Genomic DNA, 22,408 nt, shown 5'->3' with positions numbered 1-22,408 from the left:
TGGCTCTTTCCCTTACTCCTCTCACTTTGCTGGGTCATTTCATCCATCTGCATGATTCCAACTGTCACTTTCATATGAAAGAAACGCAAATCTTGACCTTTCTTTGTCTCTTCCTGTGTCTTTAATATTGGTAACATCATCCCTGCCGGCCGACCTACCATCATTCATGAAGGACCTCAGAGGCTAGGAACTTGATGCTGACTCTTAGCCATTTTTTCTTAAGTAAAATGAATATTCCCTAAAGCTGGTGGAATGTTTCTCCAATATGTGTCTAACTCACCTCTTTCTCTTTCAATGATCATAATTATAATTGTATGTTATATGCACACATAGGCTTCATCATCTCACATTTAAACTAATATAGTAACTACCTAACTGGGCTTTCTCTTTGTCCCCCATCACTGCACTCCCTTGACAGAGATTACATTTTAGAATGTGAAGACTTTTCCTTTACTTTCTTGGTTCAAAAATATCCATCTTTGGCCGGAGTGGCTCACACCTGTAATCCCAGCACTTTGGGAGGATGAGGCAGGCAGATCACTTGAGGTCAGGAGTTCGAGAACAGCCTGGCCAACCTGGTGAAACCTTGTTTCTACTAAAAATACAAAAATTAGCCGGGTGGTGGCACAAGCCTACAGTCCCAGCTACTTGGGAGGCCGAAGCACAAGAACTACTTTAGAGTGAGGTTGCAGTGAGCAGAGATGGTGCCACTACATTCCAGCCTAGGTGATGGAGTGAGACCTTGTCTCAAAAAAAAAAAAAGTCCAACTCCATGCACACAATCCAACAAATGAACCCCAGATTCCTTCCAGCTTCTCAGAGTTGGACCCTCCCCCCCACCAAGTACTCTTTGCATTGTCCTTCAATGACTTTGCACACTGTACTCCTACCCCTGTTTCCAAACAAAAACATTCAAGCAGTGGCCGCACTTTACCCTCAATACACCTCTCATTTATTTCATCTTTCCTGGACCTTAGATTATACATTTCCCTGTGCCTTGAAGGCCCTTTACTACATTTCTATCAAAATTATATTCATGCTGTTAGACCCACCTTCTCAGATCTCCAGCAAAATCATTATTCAGCCCTGTGTTCCTTTTGGGTTTGATTAGTTAACACATTTTCTGTGTTCACATGCATGTTTTCACCTTACATGGTACAACTGTTGAGGGACTGTTTTTGGAGCTATCAGGTGCTGAACAATGTTTTACACAGAGAATGTGAGATGTACGTGTTCAATAATTACTTTTTAAATAGAAAAAATAGTACTGCTACTTCATGTTTATTAAATGTGACTATAATTTTCTGCAAATAATGTAAAAAAATCTACTTTATACAAACATGTATATCCACACATAATTATATATGTATTTTTATTTTGGTATTTATCCATTTTTATATTTATCAATTTTAGCATGGGCTGATACTAGAATTAAAGTGACTTTTCTAAAATAGAAATAATAGTCACCCTGTCTTTTTTGTTTAAGACAAGATCTCACCTTGTCACACAGGCTGGAGTGCAATGGCGTGAACATGGCTCACTGTAGGCTCTATGTCTTGGGCCCAAGCAATTTTCTTGCCTCAGCCCCCAGAGTAGCTGGTACTACATGCACATGCCACCATGCCTGGCTAATTTTTGTCTTTTTTATAGAGACTGGGTTTCACCATGTTGCCCAGGCTGGTCTTAACCTCCTGAGCCCAGGCAGTCTGCACACCTTGGCCTCCCAAAGTGCTGGGACCACGCCTGGCCCACTATGTCTGTTTAACTCTGTCTTTATTTCTTTCTTCCTTTATTTTTTCCTTTAAATTCATGTTTACTAAATCAAGTTTTTTATACCCTTTCTGATAAGCTCACGTTAATAAGTATTGTTTTTGGTTTATAACTGCAGGTAACTTTAAGATTTCTCAGACTGTTATGGGAAATGTGGATTCATTTGGACATGTACCGACATCTTTTAGATCATCACTTTTGTACATTATATATTTTAACAGGTTGTATCTACAGTATATATGCCTGTGTCTATTAAAACTTTGTTTAAAAGAGAAGAGTTTATGAAGGAATGTTTCACATAGCAAGATAAAATGGTATGACAGTGGAGCAGGAAAAGATTGTAGTAAGACAGGTTAATATTAGGAATACAGTTGGAACTCGCATACACTCCATGTCATGGGCTTCTGTGCCTTTGCTAAATAAACCACAGTTTTAGCTCCAAATCTAACAGCTCTACAAGTGAGAAAGAGGGAACTTATGACACAGATGCACCACGTCCATAACATAAAAACATCAGTAATTCAGGAAAATCATAATATGGCCAGGCATGATGGCTCACTCCTATAATCCCAGCACTTTGGGAGGCTGGAGGTTGGCAGATCATCTAAGGTCAGGAGTTCAAGACCAGCCTGTCCAACATGGTGAAACCCCGTCTCTACTAAAAATAGAAAAAATTAGCCAGCATAGTAGCGAGTGCCTATAATCTCAGGTACTAGGGAGACTGAGACAGGAGAATCTCTTGAACCCAGGAGGCAGACGTTGCAGTGGGTCGAGATTGTGCCACTGTACTCCAGCCTGGGTGACAGAGGGAGACTCTGTCTCAAAAAAACAAAAAAAAAAAGAAAAAGAAAAAGAAAAAGAAAAAAGAAAAACCATAATATGTCTCTGAAACCAGGGGAAGACGTTTCTCCCATAGTTCTTGAGAATGAGGTTATAGTTAAATAGTAAAGACTGTACTGCATCATAGGCATGTTCAACTTTGCAACATTATAGAGTAGTTGCCTAGTAAAGTCCCTCAGGTTACCCTATCGAATTATAATAAAACACATGTCAATTTATGTTCTTCAGCAGATGGGAGAAAACAGTCCTGGTATCTAGCTCTCTCGTCCTTTAGCTAACTAAAAGCAGTTATTATGTGGAGGAGTAGATGAAATAGCATAATCTCAGCTAATTCTCCAGAAATAGTGCTTCTCTGGTCAAGTTGTTTTGACCATCGTTTTAAGATTGAGATCCTTGATAAGTACAGATTAAAGCAACACTATGTGGTGGGTTAAGTGAAGTGTCTCAGATGTTATCACTGATCTGTGTTGAGGATAAATAGGTACATTTTCTTATGAAAACTAAAGAGGTCAGACATATGTGGTTGGATAGACTAGATACATTATAAATTAAGGAGTACAAAGTGAGTACTTACACATTTAGCTGGAGTTTGTATAAAATATGTTGAATTTCTTCATGAACAGACTTAATGGGAAATAAAGGAATGACCAATTTATAGCATAAAGTATGGCTATAATAATTCAAACTTGAAAAACTATTAAGAAATTTTTTAAAAGTATCCATGTATTCATTCAACTTAAAGCTAAAGGCCTCTTTTAAACACCATTTGAACTTTTAATGGTGATCAATCAGTATAACTATATGCACTTTAATAACTGGACGAGATAATGTCTCTGTAGACTCAGTTATTGAAATCAAACACTTCAGAATACTTACCAAAGAGCATGACTTTGACTGTTGATCTGCATAATCCTTGCCTTCTGAAAAGCACTGTGATGAAATCTGTGAGCGTTGAATCTGTTCTAAGAAATGTTATACATTTTATCAAGATGACATAGTTTTCCTCAGAACTACCTCATGTCCTACAATTTATAAATCATTCTGATGAGAAATTTTCCATCTGATCTGCTTTTTAGAAGAATAGTCCAGAAAACAGCTTTTCTCACGAACTTAGGGATCCTGGAGTCCAGGTACCCCTGATTAACTCTGCTACAGGTTACATTTGGGATCGCAAAAAAACCGAATTATCAGAAATGTGTCCCTGTGTATCTGAACAAACAATATCATCTTTGTCAAGGATGAAATATATGTGTTCAAACAAATAATATCCATACTGTCAGGAAATAAATTCAAATTTCAAGAAAAATTATTTCTGGAGAGTGAAAGAGGTGAGAATAGAGCAATGTAGTATTTGTTCTATCCACCACTAGCTGCATTTTTGCCTCACAACTGAATAAACATTTACAAACTACAATTGTGTATGCTAGAATATTTTTAAATCTCTATCATATTAAGAAGCACCAGGAAAGCGAACATCTTGGGAATTTTTGTTCTGAAACCCTGCTCATCATATTTTAGGAAAGTGGATTAAGCTTTGAAGGAAAGGACATACAAAAGTGCCCCTGAAAATTAAAAAAAAAAAAAGGGCTGGCTTTGTATGACCCAGCTGTTACTGTCAAAGAATTACATCTGTGAGAATTCAAACAACTATGTACAGATTGGTGCAAAAGCAACTGCTGTTTTACCATTGAAAGTAGTGACAACCAGGGGCAGTAGCTCATGCCTGTAATCCCAGCACTTTGGAAGGCTGATACAGGTGGATCACTGAAGACCGAGAGTTTGAGATCAGCTTGGTGAAACCCCACTCTGCTAAAAATACAAAAATTAGCCAGGTGTGGTGGTGGGCCCCTATAATTCCAGCTACTCGGGAGGCGGTCGAGAGGATTGCTGAAACCTGGGAAGCGGAGATTGCAGTGAACCGAGATCACACCTCTGCACTTCAGCCTGGGCAACAGAGTGAGATTTTGTGTCAAAAACATACATGTATATTTTTTTTCCTACAAGGTAATTCCTGGTCATATCAATGGCAAAAGCAAGTGCTGTTTTACGTTTGAAAGTAATGGTGACTGGACATAGTGGCTCACACCTATAATCCCAGCACTTTGGGAGGCCAATACGGATAGATCACTGGAGGTGGGGATTTCAAGATCACTTGGGAGGCTGAGGCAGGAGAATTGCTTGAATCTGGGAGATGGAAGTTGCAGTGAGTCAAGATCGCACTACTGCACTCTAGTCTGGGCAACAAAGCAGGACCCTGTCTCATTAAAAAAAAAAAAATGGCAAAACCTCAATTACTTTTGTATGAACCTAATCCATGTAATATATTCCATAGGTTCCCAGCAAAAAGAAATCTATGAGCATTCGACCTCATAGACCTCATAAACCAGTACAGTGATGAGCTATGATACCCATTAGAAAAAAACTAAGTTGAAAATGCCTTTTTCTCACTGGGTACACATTCTTGAATATATTTTATCTTCTTTGGAGTTAATTCCTGAAAAATGATAACATGTGACCATGTAACTATAATTTGCCCTCAAAACCTGTCATGTATAATTTACAAAGTTATATTGCATAGTATTTTATCTTTAGAACAACAAACACTTAAATAGCATTAGTTATATTAGGGATCAGTGGCTGAAATACACGTTCTTTCTTCCTTTAGTGAATGCACACACATTATTTACTCAGCAGCCTCAGAGCCATCATCGCTGAGCAATTGAAGGGGCATTAATCTTGTGGTAAACATCGAAACCATCCACTTGTAGCTGTGGGGGTAGTAGTGGGATATGTCGCCTTGCAATGTCAGTGGATTCAAGGCTGAAATAACTTTTTTTCTTGTCGATTTGCTGTCACTTTGTTAAGAATTAGAGATTGTATGTTTCCTAAATTTATAACAATATGTCAGTCTATTATAACTAAATGAAAATGAACAACTCTGAGTTGTTTTCAATATGTAAGAAAAAGGTTTTATTACATTGCTTCTGAGTATCATGTTATCACTGGAAACTTGTATCTATTTAATTGGCATGTCATATATTAAAATGTGACAGCCATGAGTTATCTATAAGGAGATTCTTAATTCCATGTCTTCATAGGAACACAACTCAAATTATTCTTCCCTTTATTCAGGAGACCACTGAATGTCATACTCTAATATTTTGTGAGTTTCTTTTCTGGCCTGGGAGAAACTACCCTGGCATGCTCAGCAGTCTTCAAATTGCAGGAATTGAGCTATTATTGGAGAAAATTGATGCAAATCCATGGGTATTTGCAACCCATTCTAGACTAGCTCCCAGGGAACTTCTGGCATATCTGTAGTGAGATTGCTGAGCTCACATGTGTAGGCTAAAGCAGACGTCTTGCCTTCATCCTGAGACAGAGCAGATAAGGAGGCGAATGGCTTACAATACAAGCCCCTTTTGCCAATTCCTGAAGGTAAAGGTGGATCAGTGCTCAGTTGACAGATACTTGCTTTGTACTTAGTGCTGTGCTCCATCCAGGGGCAACTGTACCGCTGAGAGTCCTTCATGGAGACATACTGTGTGTGTCATGAGTGCCTCAAATGCATGACATTGTTTGCCAAGGGAAGACATGACTGAAAGCATATGCAAACAATCATAAAATTTTTGCAAAGCCATCCCTGATAATTCTCCTTCATTCCTGATCTTCAAAATATTACCAGCCCTTGTAAAACTGACATTCAAATTATTCTGAACTTACTCCACTTCTCCCTATCTCCCTGCTACTTCCTGACGCAAGTTTATCTTGCCACTGGGCTATCTAGGTACCATCCTAAATGACATGCCTACATTACTTTATTTTTATTTTTTGCTTTTTCCCAATGTATTTTTCATATTGCAGTTAAAAAGGCATTTCTTTATATGCCAGTTTTGCGATAAGCATCATACCCTCCCAGTACACATGCCTGCAAGCACTAAAGTGCCCTCACGCTTGTATCTACCTTTAAAACTTTTCTTTCCTTTCATTTGCTTTTAGGAAAAAGATCACAATCCTTTATGTATGCCCTCAGGTTTTGCCTGAAACCCTTTTTCTAATTTGCTGTTTTTAATCTACCATTGAAGAAGAAAAAGTCAAGGCTTTAGAATTTATGTGAATGCTTGATAGTCTCCTCTATTTGCAAAAGATAAAGGATTTTATTAATATACATTTTGGTAGTGGTTTTGGCCATTTTTTTGTAGTTTTTTCTTCTATTGGGTTGTTTTCCAGATGTCTGACCTCCTGTTGAGTAGCTTCTTAATATTTTTGACATTGCAAAGCATAGTGAATAGATTTCTATCCTGTGTTTGCTTTCATATATGATATTCTTTTGATAAAGAGAGAGGAAAGTTCAAAAATTATGAAAAGAAACAAATCATACTTATAAACTTCTTTGGGCAGTTTCATACATTGATAGTCCTGTGTTTTAAAAGATTTTGAAGAAAAACATACATTGACATACACACAGACACACAGAAATCCGGGACTCAGTGGCACATGCTAGGAATCCCAATGCTGGAAGGCCAAGGTGAAAGGATCACAGCAGCCCAGGAGGAACATAGCAAAAACCCGTCCCTATAAAAAGAAAAAAAAGATGGGTAGGATGGTGTGTGCCTGTGGTCCTAGATGTGCTAGAGTTGAGGCAGGAGTGTCACTTGAACTCAGGAGTTTGATACTAGCCTGGGCAACTTAGTGAGACTCATCTCTATGAAAAGTAAAAAGAATTTAGCCAGGTATGGTGACACATACCTGTAGTCACAGCTACTCTGGAGGCTGAGGTGGAAGGATCACTTCAGCCTGGGAGGTCAGTACTGCAGTGAGCTATAATTGTACCATTGAAGTCCAGCCTGGGTAACAGAGCAAGACCCTGTCTATAAAAAACAAAAAAACTAGTTCCATTTGGTTATTCTTTGATGATAAATTCAGGCTGAATTTTGCCATATAGTTAGAAAATTATTTGCGTTTATGGGAAATGTTTTCCCATAGATCTATAACACAGTCTGAGACATACCAATTATCTTTAAGTGCTTATTCATGTGTTCCTGGAGGTTTAATTTTTTCAGTGAAACATTTTGTATGTGATGTTTTGTACTTTAAGATTTGATCTTTTTGTATTTCAAGATACCCTCTAAAGAAAACTGCCATTACCTCTGTTTTCAGAATCAATTTTGTCCCTTCAGATAAAACAAATACCGACCACAGTTTCCTTAAAACTATAAAAACTGTTACTGAATGTGGCAAAATAGTGAAATGCTTTTTTTCAGAAAGATTAGACATACCTGACTCAGTTTACATTGTCCCCCCTGCTCCCATTCCCTTACATTATTAAAGACAGGGGATCACAAGCGTTTTCTTTAACGTGTCTTGTTCCAGGAGGCAAGAACTGTGACGAGCTGAGGGAAAGGTGGATTGTTTCTAAAATTGTTGAAAGTTTGGCTTAAAAAAGTAACATTTGGATTTCTGAAGCTATTCTGGGTCTTAAATCAAGTTAATTATGTTTTAATTGGAAGGAAAATCCTCAAAAAGTCAGTCTTCTGTCTTAAACTTTTATCAGACTTTATCATTTCTCTAAACAAAAATAAACATGCATTGTTATTAGAATATTGATTTATCACATTTTCTTTTCATGAGCTTGCACTTTACTTTTTAGTTATCACTCAAATTTTGTTCATTGTTTACTGTCATTAAATACCTAATTTAATAGGAATTCACATATCTTCAGAGCTAACTTTTTCTAATATTGTCATCATTTGTGTAAAATTGGTAGTAACATTTGGAATGTCATTTAAACAGTCACAGTGTTCAAGAGGGCCTCAAATAAAGTTTGTATTTAAGAATGTTAGTCACAATTGGGAAAACAATGCTGGAGTATATCTAGCTACCCAGAAGCTTTGGGGATAAGTCTGTGTATTTTTGATAATATGAATTAATTATAACAGTTTACTGCTACATAATTTAAAATTTTGAATTGATCCTAATCTTAAAGAAAAGTGGAAACTACAGTGCAAATAACTTATTATTCTTGAACTATTTGAGTTAATTGCTTACCTGAAGCTTTGCATATAATTCTCAAATACTCAGATTTATACAAACAGGGCATTCTCCTACCTAACTACAGCAAAAGTATCAAAATCAGGAAGTAAACACTGATGCATCACAACAGTTTAATTCTTAGACCCCACTCACTTTCAGTCACATTTTGCCAGTTACTTTTATTTGGGTTTTACCAATTATCCCTATTCAAGTTTTTCTAATTTTCCACAGAGACTCCACTTCAGAATTCTGTTTTGTACTTATCAACCTGGAAGAGTTCCTCAGTCTTTCTTTGACATTTCTGACCATGATAGTTTTGAAGATAACAAGGCTGTTATTTAACAACGAATTCTTCTTTGGGTTTTGCTCATGTTTACCAGTAGTCATATTTAGGTTATAAATCTTTTATAGAAATATTACGGAAGTGATGCTATGTTTTTCTCACCATATGAGTTTGATTTATCCCATTACTGATGTCATTAACCTTGATTTTTTAAAATCAAGGTTGTTTCTCTGAGCCTTTTCCATTGCAAAGTTACTAATTTTTCCTTACATATTTTATTATTTTAAAAGTCATTAAAATTTTTTCAATTAAAAAATTGAAAATTGGCCAGGCGCAGTGGCTGAAGCCTGTAATTTCAGCACTTTGGGAGGCTGAGGTGGGTGGATCACGAGGTCAAGAGATCGAGACCATCCTGGTCAACATGGTGAAACCCCGTCTCTACTAAAAACACAAAAAATTAGCTGGGCATGGTGGCGCATGCCTGTAATCCCAGCTACTCGGGAGGCTGAGACAGGAGAATTGCCTGAACCCAGGAGGCAGAGGTTGCGGTGAGCCGAGATTGCGCCATTGCACTCCAGGCTGGGTAACAAGAGCAAAACTGTCTAAAAAAAAAAAAAAAAAAATTGAAAATTACATGTTTTTCTTCTAATGGCATTTTTAGGATTACTACAGTGCTTAGAATACAGCAAAATCATGTAAATGGGAGCATTCTGTTTTTAATTAGTATCATTGGCATCAGCAGCAGCATGAGGAGCATCATTTTTGGTTTCTAATTACGTACTGCAAATTTAGGAGATGCTTAAGACTTTCCCCATCATTTAATCTCTCAAGGAGTATTTTATTTATATTTAATAAATTTATATAGGGAGTTTCTCTGATCCTATTTCTCCTGAAACTTACTATACTGGGTTATTTATATTAGTATGGATGCATGTCTTTATTTTATTCAGTGTGTTATAATTTGTTAATATTGTCTTTATTAATTTTGATATTCAAGTTCTCCCCTATTTGCTCAATAAGAGCCCCTTTAAGCTGACTTCTGTGTACATTTAGTATATACCTTTCATTCTTTGAGTATTTTCTTATACAGCAAGATAATTCCAGATATGTCTCATTCTTTCTTTGTCCCAGTCATAACTGGAATAAGTGATTTCTGTAAGGAGTCTTCTGAAGGGAAACTTTCTGAAAGGAAAGTGTTTCCTTTTACTGGAGAATGATATTTAGAAACCAAGATCTGGATGCAAGGTGTTACCATTGCTATTGGGTATTACTGTTCCCAACCTGTCTTGGCTCAGCTAGGGAAGAAGTGTTTGGCACGTTTATATAAAGAATGTATGTTTGTGTATGCATACTCGTTTACATATCATATATATATTTGTATATATATTTAAACTATATAGTATAGTATATGTATACATATATATACACACCCACACACGTATATATTTAAAACTAGGTGTTCATATCAGTACTGTTAGTTCCAACACTACACAATTCATTCTGTTTTTTTTATATATAACATTTGATGGCTTAGAAAATTTCTTCATGTATGCTTAAATTTACCACAATACAGTGAAGCAACCACATTGAATGTTTTTTGTAGTCTCATTTGATTAAGCTTGTTGGTTTGTAACTGTTTACAAAACTAACAAATAAAGGTGGCAGGACCCAAACAAAATTCTCTTTCTATGTTTACTATTTTTGTCTTTTTGTCTCTTTTTCTAAAAAACAAGAATCAAAATATTGATTTCTAAAACTAATAAAATTCATTGTATGATTTAAATGCTAATTTCTGTAAAGTGGTTATTTGAATATTCAAAGTAAGGCAAATATTTGGATGGATGTAAAGGGTGACTGTAATGACACCTGCTTGTTGCTAAATATAAATTGATAGGGAATAATGAGATTTGTGAAAGTGGATGGATATTGGATTTTATCTTAATGAGATTTGCATATCCCAAATAAGGGAATAAATGTGTTTCCCTGATTCTTAAGTATTTACTTAAACATTCAGGTGTTAATAGTGTTGCTAGGTAGGAGGAGAAGGTACTTCTTTTTTTCTCAATGAATTTATTTGATTATGAATCACAGAAAGGGTAATACTTTGGTAAGGCCAAGCACTAATAACAGTATGCCTTAACTTACTTAATGCAATGTAAAATTGTAGCTACCACATTCAGACAAATGATGATTAAATCTAACTGAGTTTTATGTCCTGCTCTGTAGACATTACTTTGTAATTTGTAGGATAATTGCATACATTGCTTCTAAACAGTTTGTTTTATTCTCTGCCAGGAGAACCTTGCAAACTCCTCAAAATGTGAGGAATAGTTCATAAAACAGAGCTTTGCTCTGGAATGCTCTGTGGGTAACTGGTTGGTATGCTGAATATTTAGTAGCTCCTAATGAAGCTCTTAGCTTATCAGTGTCCAATTTTCTATTCTTATGTGCCATAATTCTATGAGAAATCTTTTGAGACTCTTGTATCCAGTGATTGCCTTTAAGAGATACCTAAATCTACTCTAAAATAAAAGCTTAGCTGATTGATTTATAGCTGTGTTAAGACAGGCATACTATCTGTAGGTAATAACTTGCAAAGAGGACCTCGGAAAAAATTATTGTATCTTGTTCATAATTACATTTTTGGAGACATATCTTATATATTCCATTTGGAATGTCATTTGTTAACTGGCAGTTTTTTCCTGCTTTATATAGTCTCTTTCTGGCTGGAATAGCATTTGATTTATAATTAGGAACTATTTTATTCATATATTTTTTTCAATTTTATTCATATGCATATCATTTTGATAATGGCCCAGGAGCCCAACTTTGCTAGAAAACATTTATTTAGCTTTTGTTTCTTTGCTCTTTATTTTTGTGTTTCCAGTCCCTTATTCAGTTCACTTATGGGAAGATTAACTTTGAATAACAATGGTCATGATGTCAACATAGTACAAATTATATGCTGCTGCCATCTGGAATGATGAACATAAAGCTTTATTTACATTGTTTCCTTTAAGGAAAGAACATTTTTTTCTTCTTTTTCAGGGAGTGTATTCTGGAAAGTAAATAGTGTTTCTTGTTTGTAGCCTGATACTGTGATTCAGTTTGAAATATAATGACTTGAAAAGTTATTGTTTGACAAATTAGCAAATATACCAATGATAATCTTCTGTCTTCCAGCCTCTGAGGCACTGATCTGTCTCCTTGTCCAGACAAAGCTTTGGAGTAGTCATTATTAGTCCCATGTAATAGAAGTGGGACCTTGTGCCCCAAAGTCATAGCGTAGATATGTTAAGTATATCTGCTTTTCTGGTCTGTGTGCTGACTTTTGGTGCCTGTGCATGGCAGAAAGCCTTCCATCCATAGCCATTCCTAGGCAATTAGATAGAAATTACACAAGGGCTTAAAGGTGTAGGCACAGTACTGAATCTGAGCTCTCTAGGGAAATCACTTGACATTTATCAGCTTTTTCACACTCTTCCATTTCTCATCTACCTTGTACTGACTAACAGATATGGCAGAGTTCTGTCTCTATAGAACTAATCATAAGTGAATGAGAAGCCAATATACATATATATATATATATATACACACAAACACACTCACACACACATATGTGTATATATGTATATATATGTGTGTGTGTATATATATATGTGTGTGTATATTTATGTGGATTTTTAAAATGTAAATCTATTTTTTAAGTATTATTGCATCCCATGGAACTTTAGTGTCTAGTCCATGCTGCTGAAAAAATAAAAGTAAAAGATGACCAAGAATTCAAACTTTTTTGTTGTGCCATTCATCGTGAGTTGACTCCAATTAAGAGTTTCATCACTACATGAGTATTTATATGAAGAGTAGCAATTTTAATAGAGGAAACATGACACAATAAACATACACCAAATCTAGAACTAAAAAACTTTCTTTAATTTTTTTTAACTGTTTGTGGGATATGAAACAAATAATATTACCGAGTCTTTGTTTTATAGCCACAAAAAACGATAATGGTATCACCCTTATTTACTTCAGGGAACTCTAATAAGGCTCAAATATTTATGTTTTAGAGAAACGGGCCATTATAGCACTTTGTAGTATATAAAATGTTAAATTTGTCTTATATGATGCTCTTACTAAATCTCATTCTGTTAAAGGTGGGATTTAGTAAGAATATCATATTAGACAAATCTTGTTGAGAGATTTTCTCTCTATAGAGCTGAACTATTAATGGGGCTATTAGAATTAGCCCAGGGGGACTTTGTACAGAGGTGTTTCTTAATTTATATTATTTTTCCCAAACAGGTTTTCTGAATGTTAACTTTTGAAAGGAAAAACCAAAACTCTGACTTCTTGACATTGTCTTTTAAAAACATCATTTTCTTTAAGAAAGCCATACAGGCTTCTTAACATGACCCGTTCCCCAAGATGAGGAATGTTTAATTCCCCTTTTCTGAATCATTAAAAGAAAAATGCCTGCCATGATATAGGGAAAAACGGTTGGTTTCAGTGTTTTCAGTCATTCACAACAAACGTTGACAGCCCAAATATTTAAATATTTTTAAAATTTATTTTTAGGAATGAATCATCTAAAAATATGGATTTTCTTTATTTATACTGTTGATTAATCAAAGAGCCTAAAATCCTGCTCAAAAGGAAAAGAGGGATTTATTAGCTTGGAAGAGGTTGGGATTTTTCCAAGGATCATGGCAAACCATTCTTTATTGAAGACTTCAAGTCAGTTGGGATTAGAGTCAAAGGACTAGCCTGGTTGAATTTATGCAGCAAAAGCCCTAGCAAGATTAGGCAAGAAGAGCTACTTAGGACCACCTCGAAAGGAGTTTGTAGCGTCAGCAGGGAATTTAGAATTTCGTGGCTTCCTTTCAAAGAAGAGATTCAGTGTTTATGAAAGCGGAGTGAAAGAAAGAGCATCATTAATATTGTTTATGCATGAACAATGAAAATAGTTTAACTGAGCAAATTATGCAAAACCTATTACTTGATCATTCACAGATACATAAGGCATGACTACCTACGAAACAATGTCAGACTATTTTCCTCAGATTGATTCCTTTCAAGTCCTGGCCAGGTCAGGGTTGTTAAAAAGTTCTACTACAATGGGAAATTAACTGGAAAATGTCCACATTCGTTTTTCTCTTTCCTTAATGGAACTGAAATTTTCAGATCAGTATATTTCATTAAGACACCAACAAATTCAAAGAATGTGCTATATTTCCCAGTCTATTATAGCTGCCGTTCCAAACAAAATATGTATGACTCTGTGATTCACCAAGCGGAAGTATATAGTAATTTGCCCTTTAATGGCCTCTCAAAATGACAGACCAAATGGCTTTGTGAAGGTCAAGTCTGATTTAAACTGTTGATGAATTAGTAGCTAATTCTGCATGATTGAATATTAATATGGAACAGTGATAAGTAAGGCACTTTAAAGCTTAATGAGCACATTAATGAGTAGGACAAAATGTTTTTCTTTTCACCTCATGTAAAAGTTTAAAGCTTAGCATATTGACAGTTTGTTAATTTTTGCTAGCTGCTTTTTCCTGCGAACGTTTGTGTGGTTAAGATATTATAGATATTGATTGGATTCCCAAGTTCTGGGCACCACACATTGGAGGAGCTGTCAGAATTGATGTTATCAAATGGCTGAGGCAGTTTTATATAAATCACTAATAAACATAGAGGGTAAAGAAAAAAGCAATTAACATCTTCTAAACTACACCCACTGAGATAAGCATTCCAATTAGAAATTTCATTATTTCTACAGTTTGTTTTATGTTGAATACTGAGTTTTATTGCCAAATACCTGACGGTCAAATTGGAAACAAGCCACAACTGTCAATGTGTAATGGCTCTGGCTATTTGAATCTGTTACATTGTGATGTTTCTCATGAAAATTTAATGAAGAAAGTGCATTCAAAGAGATTCTGTGCAAAAGGAGGATGGATAGAATTTAATTACCCTTATTAAAAATAAGAAAGGAACGCTCTTTACATTCTCTGTCCCATTAGTATGCAAGAAGGATTATCTTTATTGTGCACTCGTGTATATGAAAAGGGGGCTCTGGAGTGTTCTTTATGAGCCAAGAAGGGAAAGAAAGGTCATGCAAATGTATGAGACTGATTTTCAGGAGGGCACAAGTCAATTTTGTCAGCTATCCCCAAGGTGAGGACTTCATTTCTTATAAATGGTTATTAAATCTAGATTTCTTTGGTAAGAGCCTTTAATAAGTGACTCAACAATCTAAGCCTTTGGCACTTGCCACTGATCAGCACTGCATATTGGCTCAGTTCTTCTGAGAAATGAACTTATAGAAGAAAACTAATGACTAGCACAGCAATATTTATGCAGGCAAATGAAACTAGCACTTAAACACCATGGGAGAGATACAGTGTCCTGGGACATACAGAAACAACCCACGAATCCCAAGGTGATTTTTGATTAACCTAAGTTGGTTGTTTTAAAAATGGGACATAACAACAACAAAATCTAAGAGCTTTTTCAGAAACTCATTTCTATGAAGGCAGTGTAGTTGACTTCGGAGCACTTGAGGTAAATTACTTTTATCCTTTGAAGTACTTTGTGTCAATAGCTGCCAAGTGAGATATTGAATAATATAATGTGTGTGGTATGGCAGCTATTGATCTCTCTGCTCTTTTTCCCCCCGCAAACAACATCAGAACTATGTTGTAGATGTAAATTTATTGGCAAAACCTTTAAAGACATAAACAACAGCCTGATGAAATGCAAGTGGAATAGATTATTAAAACCGGCATAGCCCAATTTGCATCCCACTTTTAATTTTTAACTTTCTCTTGGAGCCTTAAAAAATCATCTTGAAATTCAGTTTTTTACTACTGTTCCTGACACTCGTCCACTGTAGACCTCTGCTTGGCTGATGATGTGTAAACATTCACAAAAGCAATGTATTACTGCTTCCACAAGAAAGCCATGTCTTTCAACTTAAGTAAAGTTTGGCTCATTGCAGTTAATTATTTGTATAAATGTCTTTAGTACCCAGCCATAACTACCTGGTCTGATAGGAAGGTATTCTGTCATGAATCAGGTGTTAAATCAAACTTGGCTCAGCTTCTTTTGGTCTTTCACAGACTGTTAGTAAAAGATACAGACCCTCTGTCCTGCCTAGCGGGAGAGCCAGAGTCTACACTTTTCCTTAATAGCCCATCAATTTTACTCCACAATAACTGTACCTGTTGTTCACTGCACTTTCTCTTTCTTAGGAGCTTTAATCTTTGGTGGCATCTTAACATTCTTTCGCCATTCACATTCAAAATCTCTCTGGGTCCTTAACTATTCCTCTGGTCGCCTCTCTACGAGAAGTTCTGCATAGAAGATTTTTTTTTTTTTAATAGTCTCTGAGATATGTTTATACTTAAGCTTGGGAATCACTGGAGTTTATCTTAAAACCTGGAAACTCAGGCTAGCAGGATGGCAATGGGGCAGAATACAGATGAGACCTGGAGGAACTCTTGGTGTGGAGGGATAAACGCGTGAGTTAATAAGTACGAGACAGTGGATTTGGGTAGCTGCTGCTACGGTAGCTCTGAGGAGGAAAGATGAAATGAGTTTGAGAGAATTTGGGAAAGATTTACAAAGAAGGTGACTTTGGCTTCATGGCTTCCTAGAGGCACAGAATACCCAACAGTCATGATTTGTCTGGGAGGTGGTGAGAATTTCAATGTAGGCAGAGAGAAAAGTTCCTATGAGAGAGGTGATCCCTAAGAGGCTGAGAAAAATGAGACCTGACTGAAAAGGACTTTGCTAGCTAGGTTTAGAAGAGTGAGTTTTCCCCTCGGCTTCAGAGGGAGAGAGGTGGAGGATATATGCTGTTGACTGGCAACACAGTGCCGGCATCAAAATGGAGCTTCTTCATTAGAAATTGTAACATAACCTCGGTAAGATTCATGATCAACTGTGGATTCATGGATTATACTGGAGCTTGTAGGAAGCATGCAAGGAGAAGCAGTATGCCAGATCTGATGATTTAACTGCTTTGCTCACTGGTTTATGCTTTTGAGTAAATACAGAATTGGTGGCTTCTGAAAGTTTTTCAGTGGTCGTGAGGGAGTATTGATTAAATTGATGCCAGACTCAATTGGAAGTCAAAATGTTTCATGGTCTTCAAACAAATGACCATGTTCTAATTTGGATAATTGCCACGCATCTCACTAAAATTCCTTCAATGCTTAGATAGAACATACCTTTCTAATCCTGGCAATGTCAGTTATCCATGTGGGGCATGATTGTGGGATTTAAGTGGACTTTAATTTCTTAATAGCTGGGATCTGGAACAGTTTCAATGTGGGCAGCAAGAAGTGAACTTTGGATGAGTTGGAAATTCAAATTTAGGGATTTAAAGTTTTAATTACTGAAAATGGTGCAGGTCTTTGGGATGGAGGAAAGCATTCTCTTTTCCCTGTAAGGAACACGTGCTTTTGTGCTATTAATATGGAATTGCTTTTGCTCTTCTTTTGTAAAGCATCGTCAAACAATTTTCTGGTTAATTGAAACTCCTTACAGAGTAATCAATTTGGGTTGAACCTTATGCTTGTGTGGAAAAACATGGAGTTATAAGAAAAATATATCAGCTTCTAAACAGATAGCTTGACCATCTTCTGCTGTTCCCCATGTGCTCTCCAAGCTGGCACTGCTGGCTTCAATGCTTCTCTCTCAATGAAACCTTTCAGCCCACACTTGTGACATTGCTGAATCTTTCTAAAATCTCCTGCTTCCTTTTTTGTGACTTGGCTGATTTTGCTCTTTCCTAAAAGCCAGTTTTAAATCGGATCTTCCTCTGGATACTCACGGATCTCAGGCACAAATGCTATGATTCTTTCTCCCTCTTTGCTGTTGAAAAACTCGCTGCATCCCCTCATGATAGCCAGCCCCGTCTGAGCTCCGTGTTAGTATATTGGCCTCTTATGTAGACTGTGACAGCATTGTGACTGTGTTCTAATTCCTAAATGCCTGGTTTGTGTTAGGTTCTCAGCAAGCGCTGAATAAGGTAAAGGGAGAGATTTCCGGACAGCCTTGAATTTGGGACATCTGCGTGATTAACTGAATGTTTCTGTCACCTTTTGTCTTGCAGAAGATCAGATTCCCAGGGGCTTCCCTACCATTGACATGGGCCCACAGTTGAAGGTGGTTGAACGTACGCGCACAGCCACCATGCTTTGTGCAGCCAGTGGCAATCCGGATCCAGAAATCACTTGGTTTAAAGATTTCTTACCCGTGGACACAAGCAACAACAATGGTCGTATTAAGCAGCTAAGATCAGGTAGGGTCTTGTTACTGTTTCTACTAACTCCTAGATAACTTTAAAAAAATTTTTTCTCTCTCTTTATTTTTATTTTTCATTTTATTTATTTTTACTTTCTAGGTACTGATTTTTCTCCCTCTTCTCTTTCTCTGTTACTTAATGGGTGGTCCATGTTTGTCATAGCCTGTTTCAGAGTCTGTCTTTCTCCTTTTTCTGTGTGTTTTGCAGCTTCTGTTTAATCCACATTGCTCACTGCTGTGACTGTATTTTTGATAATTTTTTAATTTACTGCTTTTTTGCAGTATTTGATGGATCCATTTTCTCCTCTTTCTTTCTTCTTTCTCTGCTTTCTTTTGAAACAAATTTATTTCAACATTGGACTTCATTCAGAACTTGCAAGGAGTTCCAATGGTTGTATCCATTAAAAAACAAAATGTTCATATTAAACCCTAAATGATTCAATTTTACTAAAGTATGTTTTCCGCTGTCTTTTCTACCTTTGAACTCATCAAAGTACCAAAGTTTAGTAAGTCTGGGCACATCTGCTTTCTTGTCACTAATACAGAAAACATAGAAACGTTATCCCATGAGTAACCAGATGTATTTTTTTAAAAAGTCTTAAATACCAGTGAAAGGAGGGGATTTTTATCAATACTCTGATAATATCATTGTGAGTGGACATTTTCTACACCTTAGCAACAGTAGTGTGCGCCCACACTCAAGGTTTTTGGACCCTCCAGTGACTGGATCTACAGAAGTCTGCTTTTGGTGTAGACTCCAGCTTTTGCTGTTTTCTCTCTCTCTTTGCTCTTTTCTCCTTTTCCCATTCCCATCCCAAGTTTATGCCTTTGCTCTCTTAGATTAAAAGTAGAGATAATTCTAAATTTCTTAATTTTTAGAGCCTGTCCTTAGGTAATGTCACAGGGACATATACTAATAAGCTGTTTACTTTGACATTGGTAGTAATATTGATATAGAATTCTAAGTTGTTTAACTGCCTGTCTTCCCAGAATTCTCAGCTTTTGACCTGTCCTGTGATGTTAAAGCGTCTTGTTAACTGCCTCTTTTGCTTGTTGTCAGCAGAATTGTGTAGATTAGCATTCTGTTATTGTAAATAAAGAATTAATTATTCACATGTAACATAGATGATTTAGTATATAAAGCTTTAACTCTGAAAAATTTGTACCAAATTATAAGGAATATAATAATATTTTTATGCTGTCTTTCTTCTCTCCGTATTTAAATCTCCAGAATCTATTGGTAAGTGCTTAGTTCTGAAGCGCACTTCAACCCCACTAATTTCCATATCCAGAATATTATTATTAATAATAAAATGCATGGCATGCATTTTACTAACTGTCAGTGTAGACACCAGATCTCTGTAGTGGCGCCCACACACACCTCCACAGAACTGTTATCGTAAGAACACTGTGTAGAAAAATTAAATAGTACACAAGTTATAGCACAGCAATGTAGCATAGCAAGTAGTATAAGATATCCCGTCAACACTGTTTGTGTCCAGATAGTCTTTAGAGTTTCCTATCACAGTATATATATATATGCATATCTATATATATACTTAAATAGATTAGCCAGTGTTTTCCTAAACTATGTCTTTAAAAATATTGTATAGTTCCTTTTAAGAGATATGAGGCATATAAGATATATTTCTAACCCTATACGACCCCAGATCTGAGAACTCAATTGCTTCTCTGAGAAAGGCAATGCTGCCTATTGCGGTCTTTACCCTCTGTGGTATAATGCAACTTGCTCTTTATGATCTAATAATACTATCTAATATATTCCTGTTTTACCAGTATAGTAATTCAAGTTTCTTTTAAGACCTTATTTAATTCTGTAAATCTAATTTAATTCTTCTCCCCAGCCCTAGCCTCCTTCTTCTCGTACTAATGCTTCTTCTTTCTAATCTTATTTGCATTCATATTATCCACCCAGGTGGTACACCAATAAGAGGTAAGAGTGCTGAACTAACGTTCACAGAATGATCTTACTCATTCCTTCTGTCCTTTCATTCCTCTCATCTTTGTCCTGTTTTCAGCATCGTTCCAATAATGTCCATCAACTTTGTATTTTTATTTTCCTCTTTGTACTGTTTGGTTATGATCAGTGACTCTCATATTGTGACCTTTCCTTTCTTTTTTCTTTTTCTCTTTGTTTTGTTCATTTCTTTCTTTATGAAAATGATTATTTAAGTTGTGATATGCTTCAAAGAAAGCATATCCAGGTCTTTAGACCACAGACCAGTCACAGCGTACCATCTGTCCCTCTTTTTTCTTTTTTTCCTTTTCTTCTTCTTCCTTTTTCCTTTTTCTTTTTTTTCTTCTTTTTCCTTTTTTTTTGTCCAACCGGAGAAAAAAAAAGATCATTTTTTTTCTTCCTTAGCTGTTCTTGTTCTGGACCTAAGCCAAGGTGGTCTGGAGAACAGTGGCAGACATGCAGAAGACACCCTGGAACATCTGCTTTTTGTCTTTATCTTTCAAAAGGTTTTTTCTTTTGTTCTTCAATTCTTTTTTCTCTTAATGTCTTAAAAGTCAAAGAATGATGCCCCTTTCCACCTGATCCCACTCGTCTACAATCTGACAGCAATGCTTTTTTCCCCACTTCTTTTTTTCTTGGATTACTCGTCTCCGGATTTTTGGATCTTCTGTCCTTCAGGCTATGGAAACAAAAGGTGCTCAGTATTCTTGGTGGTATGTGGTATTGCTGGTTTTTCATACTTTGACTCAGTGTGCATTTCTTTTGTAATTCTTGTTTTGTATTTTTCTTGGGGTTTTGTGACACCACACTGCTAATCCCACTGGTGGATTTTGATGGGTGTCTTAGGGGATCCATCTCAGGGTCCTCAAGCAGTGGTTGGTTGGCTCTTCCTTGTGGCACGGGCTGTGCCTTTTAACTTTTTAAAAATCTTCTAATTCAACTGCTCTTTGTTTTTCAGCAAACGTAATCAATGATTGTAAGTCGTGGATATCTGTCTTTCTTTTCTTAAAAATCTGCATGTCTTAAGGGAGTTTTGTTTCTTTAAGTGATATTTTGATAATTGATAATGACTAATTTTAATTTTTTTGCTTTGTGCAGCCTTTTTGTGCTTGCTGCGTATTTTTGGCTTTCTTCAGCAGAAGACTTTCTTGAAAACCCAGCCTGGTATTTTTTGAGCGTACCTATCTTTTGCGCCACTTTTGATACCAAATGAAACAAAACAAAACCAAAAATTAATCTTTTGTTTTATTTAAAAGCCATACTTCCTTGAAGCAGTCTCACCCATCTTCATTTTATTAGTCTAGGAAATAAGAGTGTTAATTATGACTAGAAGTCTTGCTTGGGAAAAGAGATATTTTTTCTAATGCTAGCATTGATGATTGTAAAAAAAAAATAATCTCTATATGTTTTTCTCATCGCATCATTTTCTGTCTGTGCAACTTAGCAAGAGATTGAATCGACGTTGAGCGGACCTTCGCTTTGCAGGGCTTTTCATATTGTTAAGAGGTTTAGCTTTCTGAACTGACAAAGCCTTCTCTGATCATCTCTTTGGCAATATATTTTATATCCATACAGGAGCCCTTCAGATTGAGCAGAGTGAAGAGTCTGACCAAGGAAAATATGAGTGTGTTGCCACCAACAGCGCGGGCACTCGCTATTCCGCTCCTGCCAATTTATATGTCAGAGGTAGGAATGACATAACCTTGGCATCGCTTTTTCATTCAGGCTCAGGGGGAGTTGAGATGCCGCAGGGTCTCTGGTGTTATATCAGTAGTTAACAAGCTGATTTGGTAATAGTGACAGTAGCTGAAACATTTTAGTAAATGGAGAAGTAAAAAATTTCAAATATGCTGTTTAACCCCAAAAGACCACTCTTGAGTATAATCTGTCCCGAGGCTTGAAGTTTGTAAGTATATTTGCATTTTTACATCTTGGTTTCTGTTTTTACTGCATTGATTGAACTGTGCTTTGCATTTGTTTGAGGTTTTCTTCTTTTTCTTTCTCTTTTTTTCTGTTGTTTCTCTTCTGTTTCCTTATTAAACCCCTGAAATAATTGCTTGGTGTGCTACTAATCAGTTTTCTGTGCAATTCCAAGCATAAAGGTGTTTATGTCTTCATGACCCCTGCTGCTGAAACTGTAAGGATAAATCTGCTAACTCTATAAACAGGTGCTACATGCAAATAGC

The 22,408-nt window shown here is 36.3% G+C and overlaps 1 protein-coding gene across 50 annotated transcripts in view; it reads left to right on the top strand.

Moving 5' to 3' along the window:
- PTPRD (protein tyrosine phosphatase receptor type D) overlaps positions 1-22,408 on the top strand; it is a 2,336,513-nt gene that overhangs the window by 2,103,426 nt on the left and 210,679 nt on the right. For 29 of the 50 annotated variants that reach the window (XM_078368970.1, XM_035293431.3, XM_078368938.1 and 26 more), the window contains 2 exons: positions 18,054-18,242; positions 21,798-21,908. In XM_078368970.1, the coding sequence (XP_078225096.1) occupies positions 18,054-18,242; positions 21,798-21,908 (300 nt within the window). Of the gene's footprint in view, positions 1-18,053; positions 18,243-20,180; positions 20,199-21,797; positions 21,909-22,408 lie in introns of all 50 variants that reach the window. The other 21 variants (XM_054243573.2, XM_078368955.1, XM_078368947.1 and 18 more) reach the window with 1 other exon arrangement.

Source organism: Callithrix jacchus, chromosome 1, assembly GCF_049354715.1.
Source record: "Callithrix jacchus isolate 240 chromosome 1, calJac240_pri, whole genome shotgun sequence".
Lineage (NCBI taxonomy): Eukaryota > Metazoa > Chordata > Mammalia > Primates > Cebidae > Callithrix > Callithrix jacchus.
Note: the sequence above shows the minus strand (reverse complement) of the source record. Positions and strands in the feature narration are given on the sequence as shown.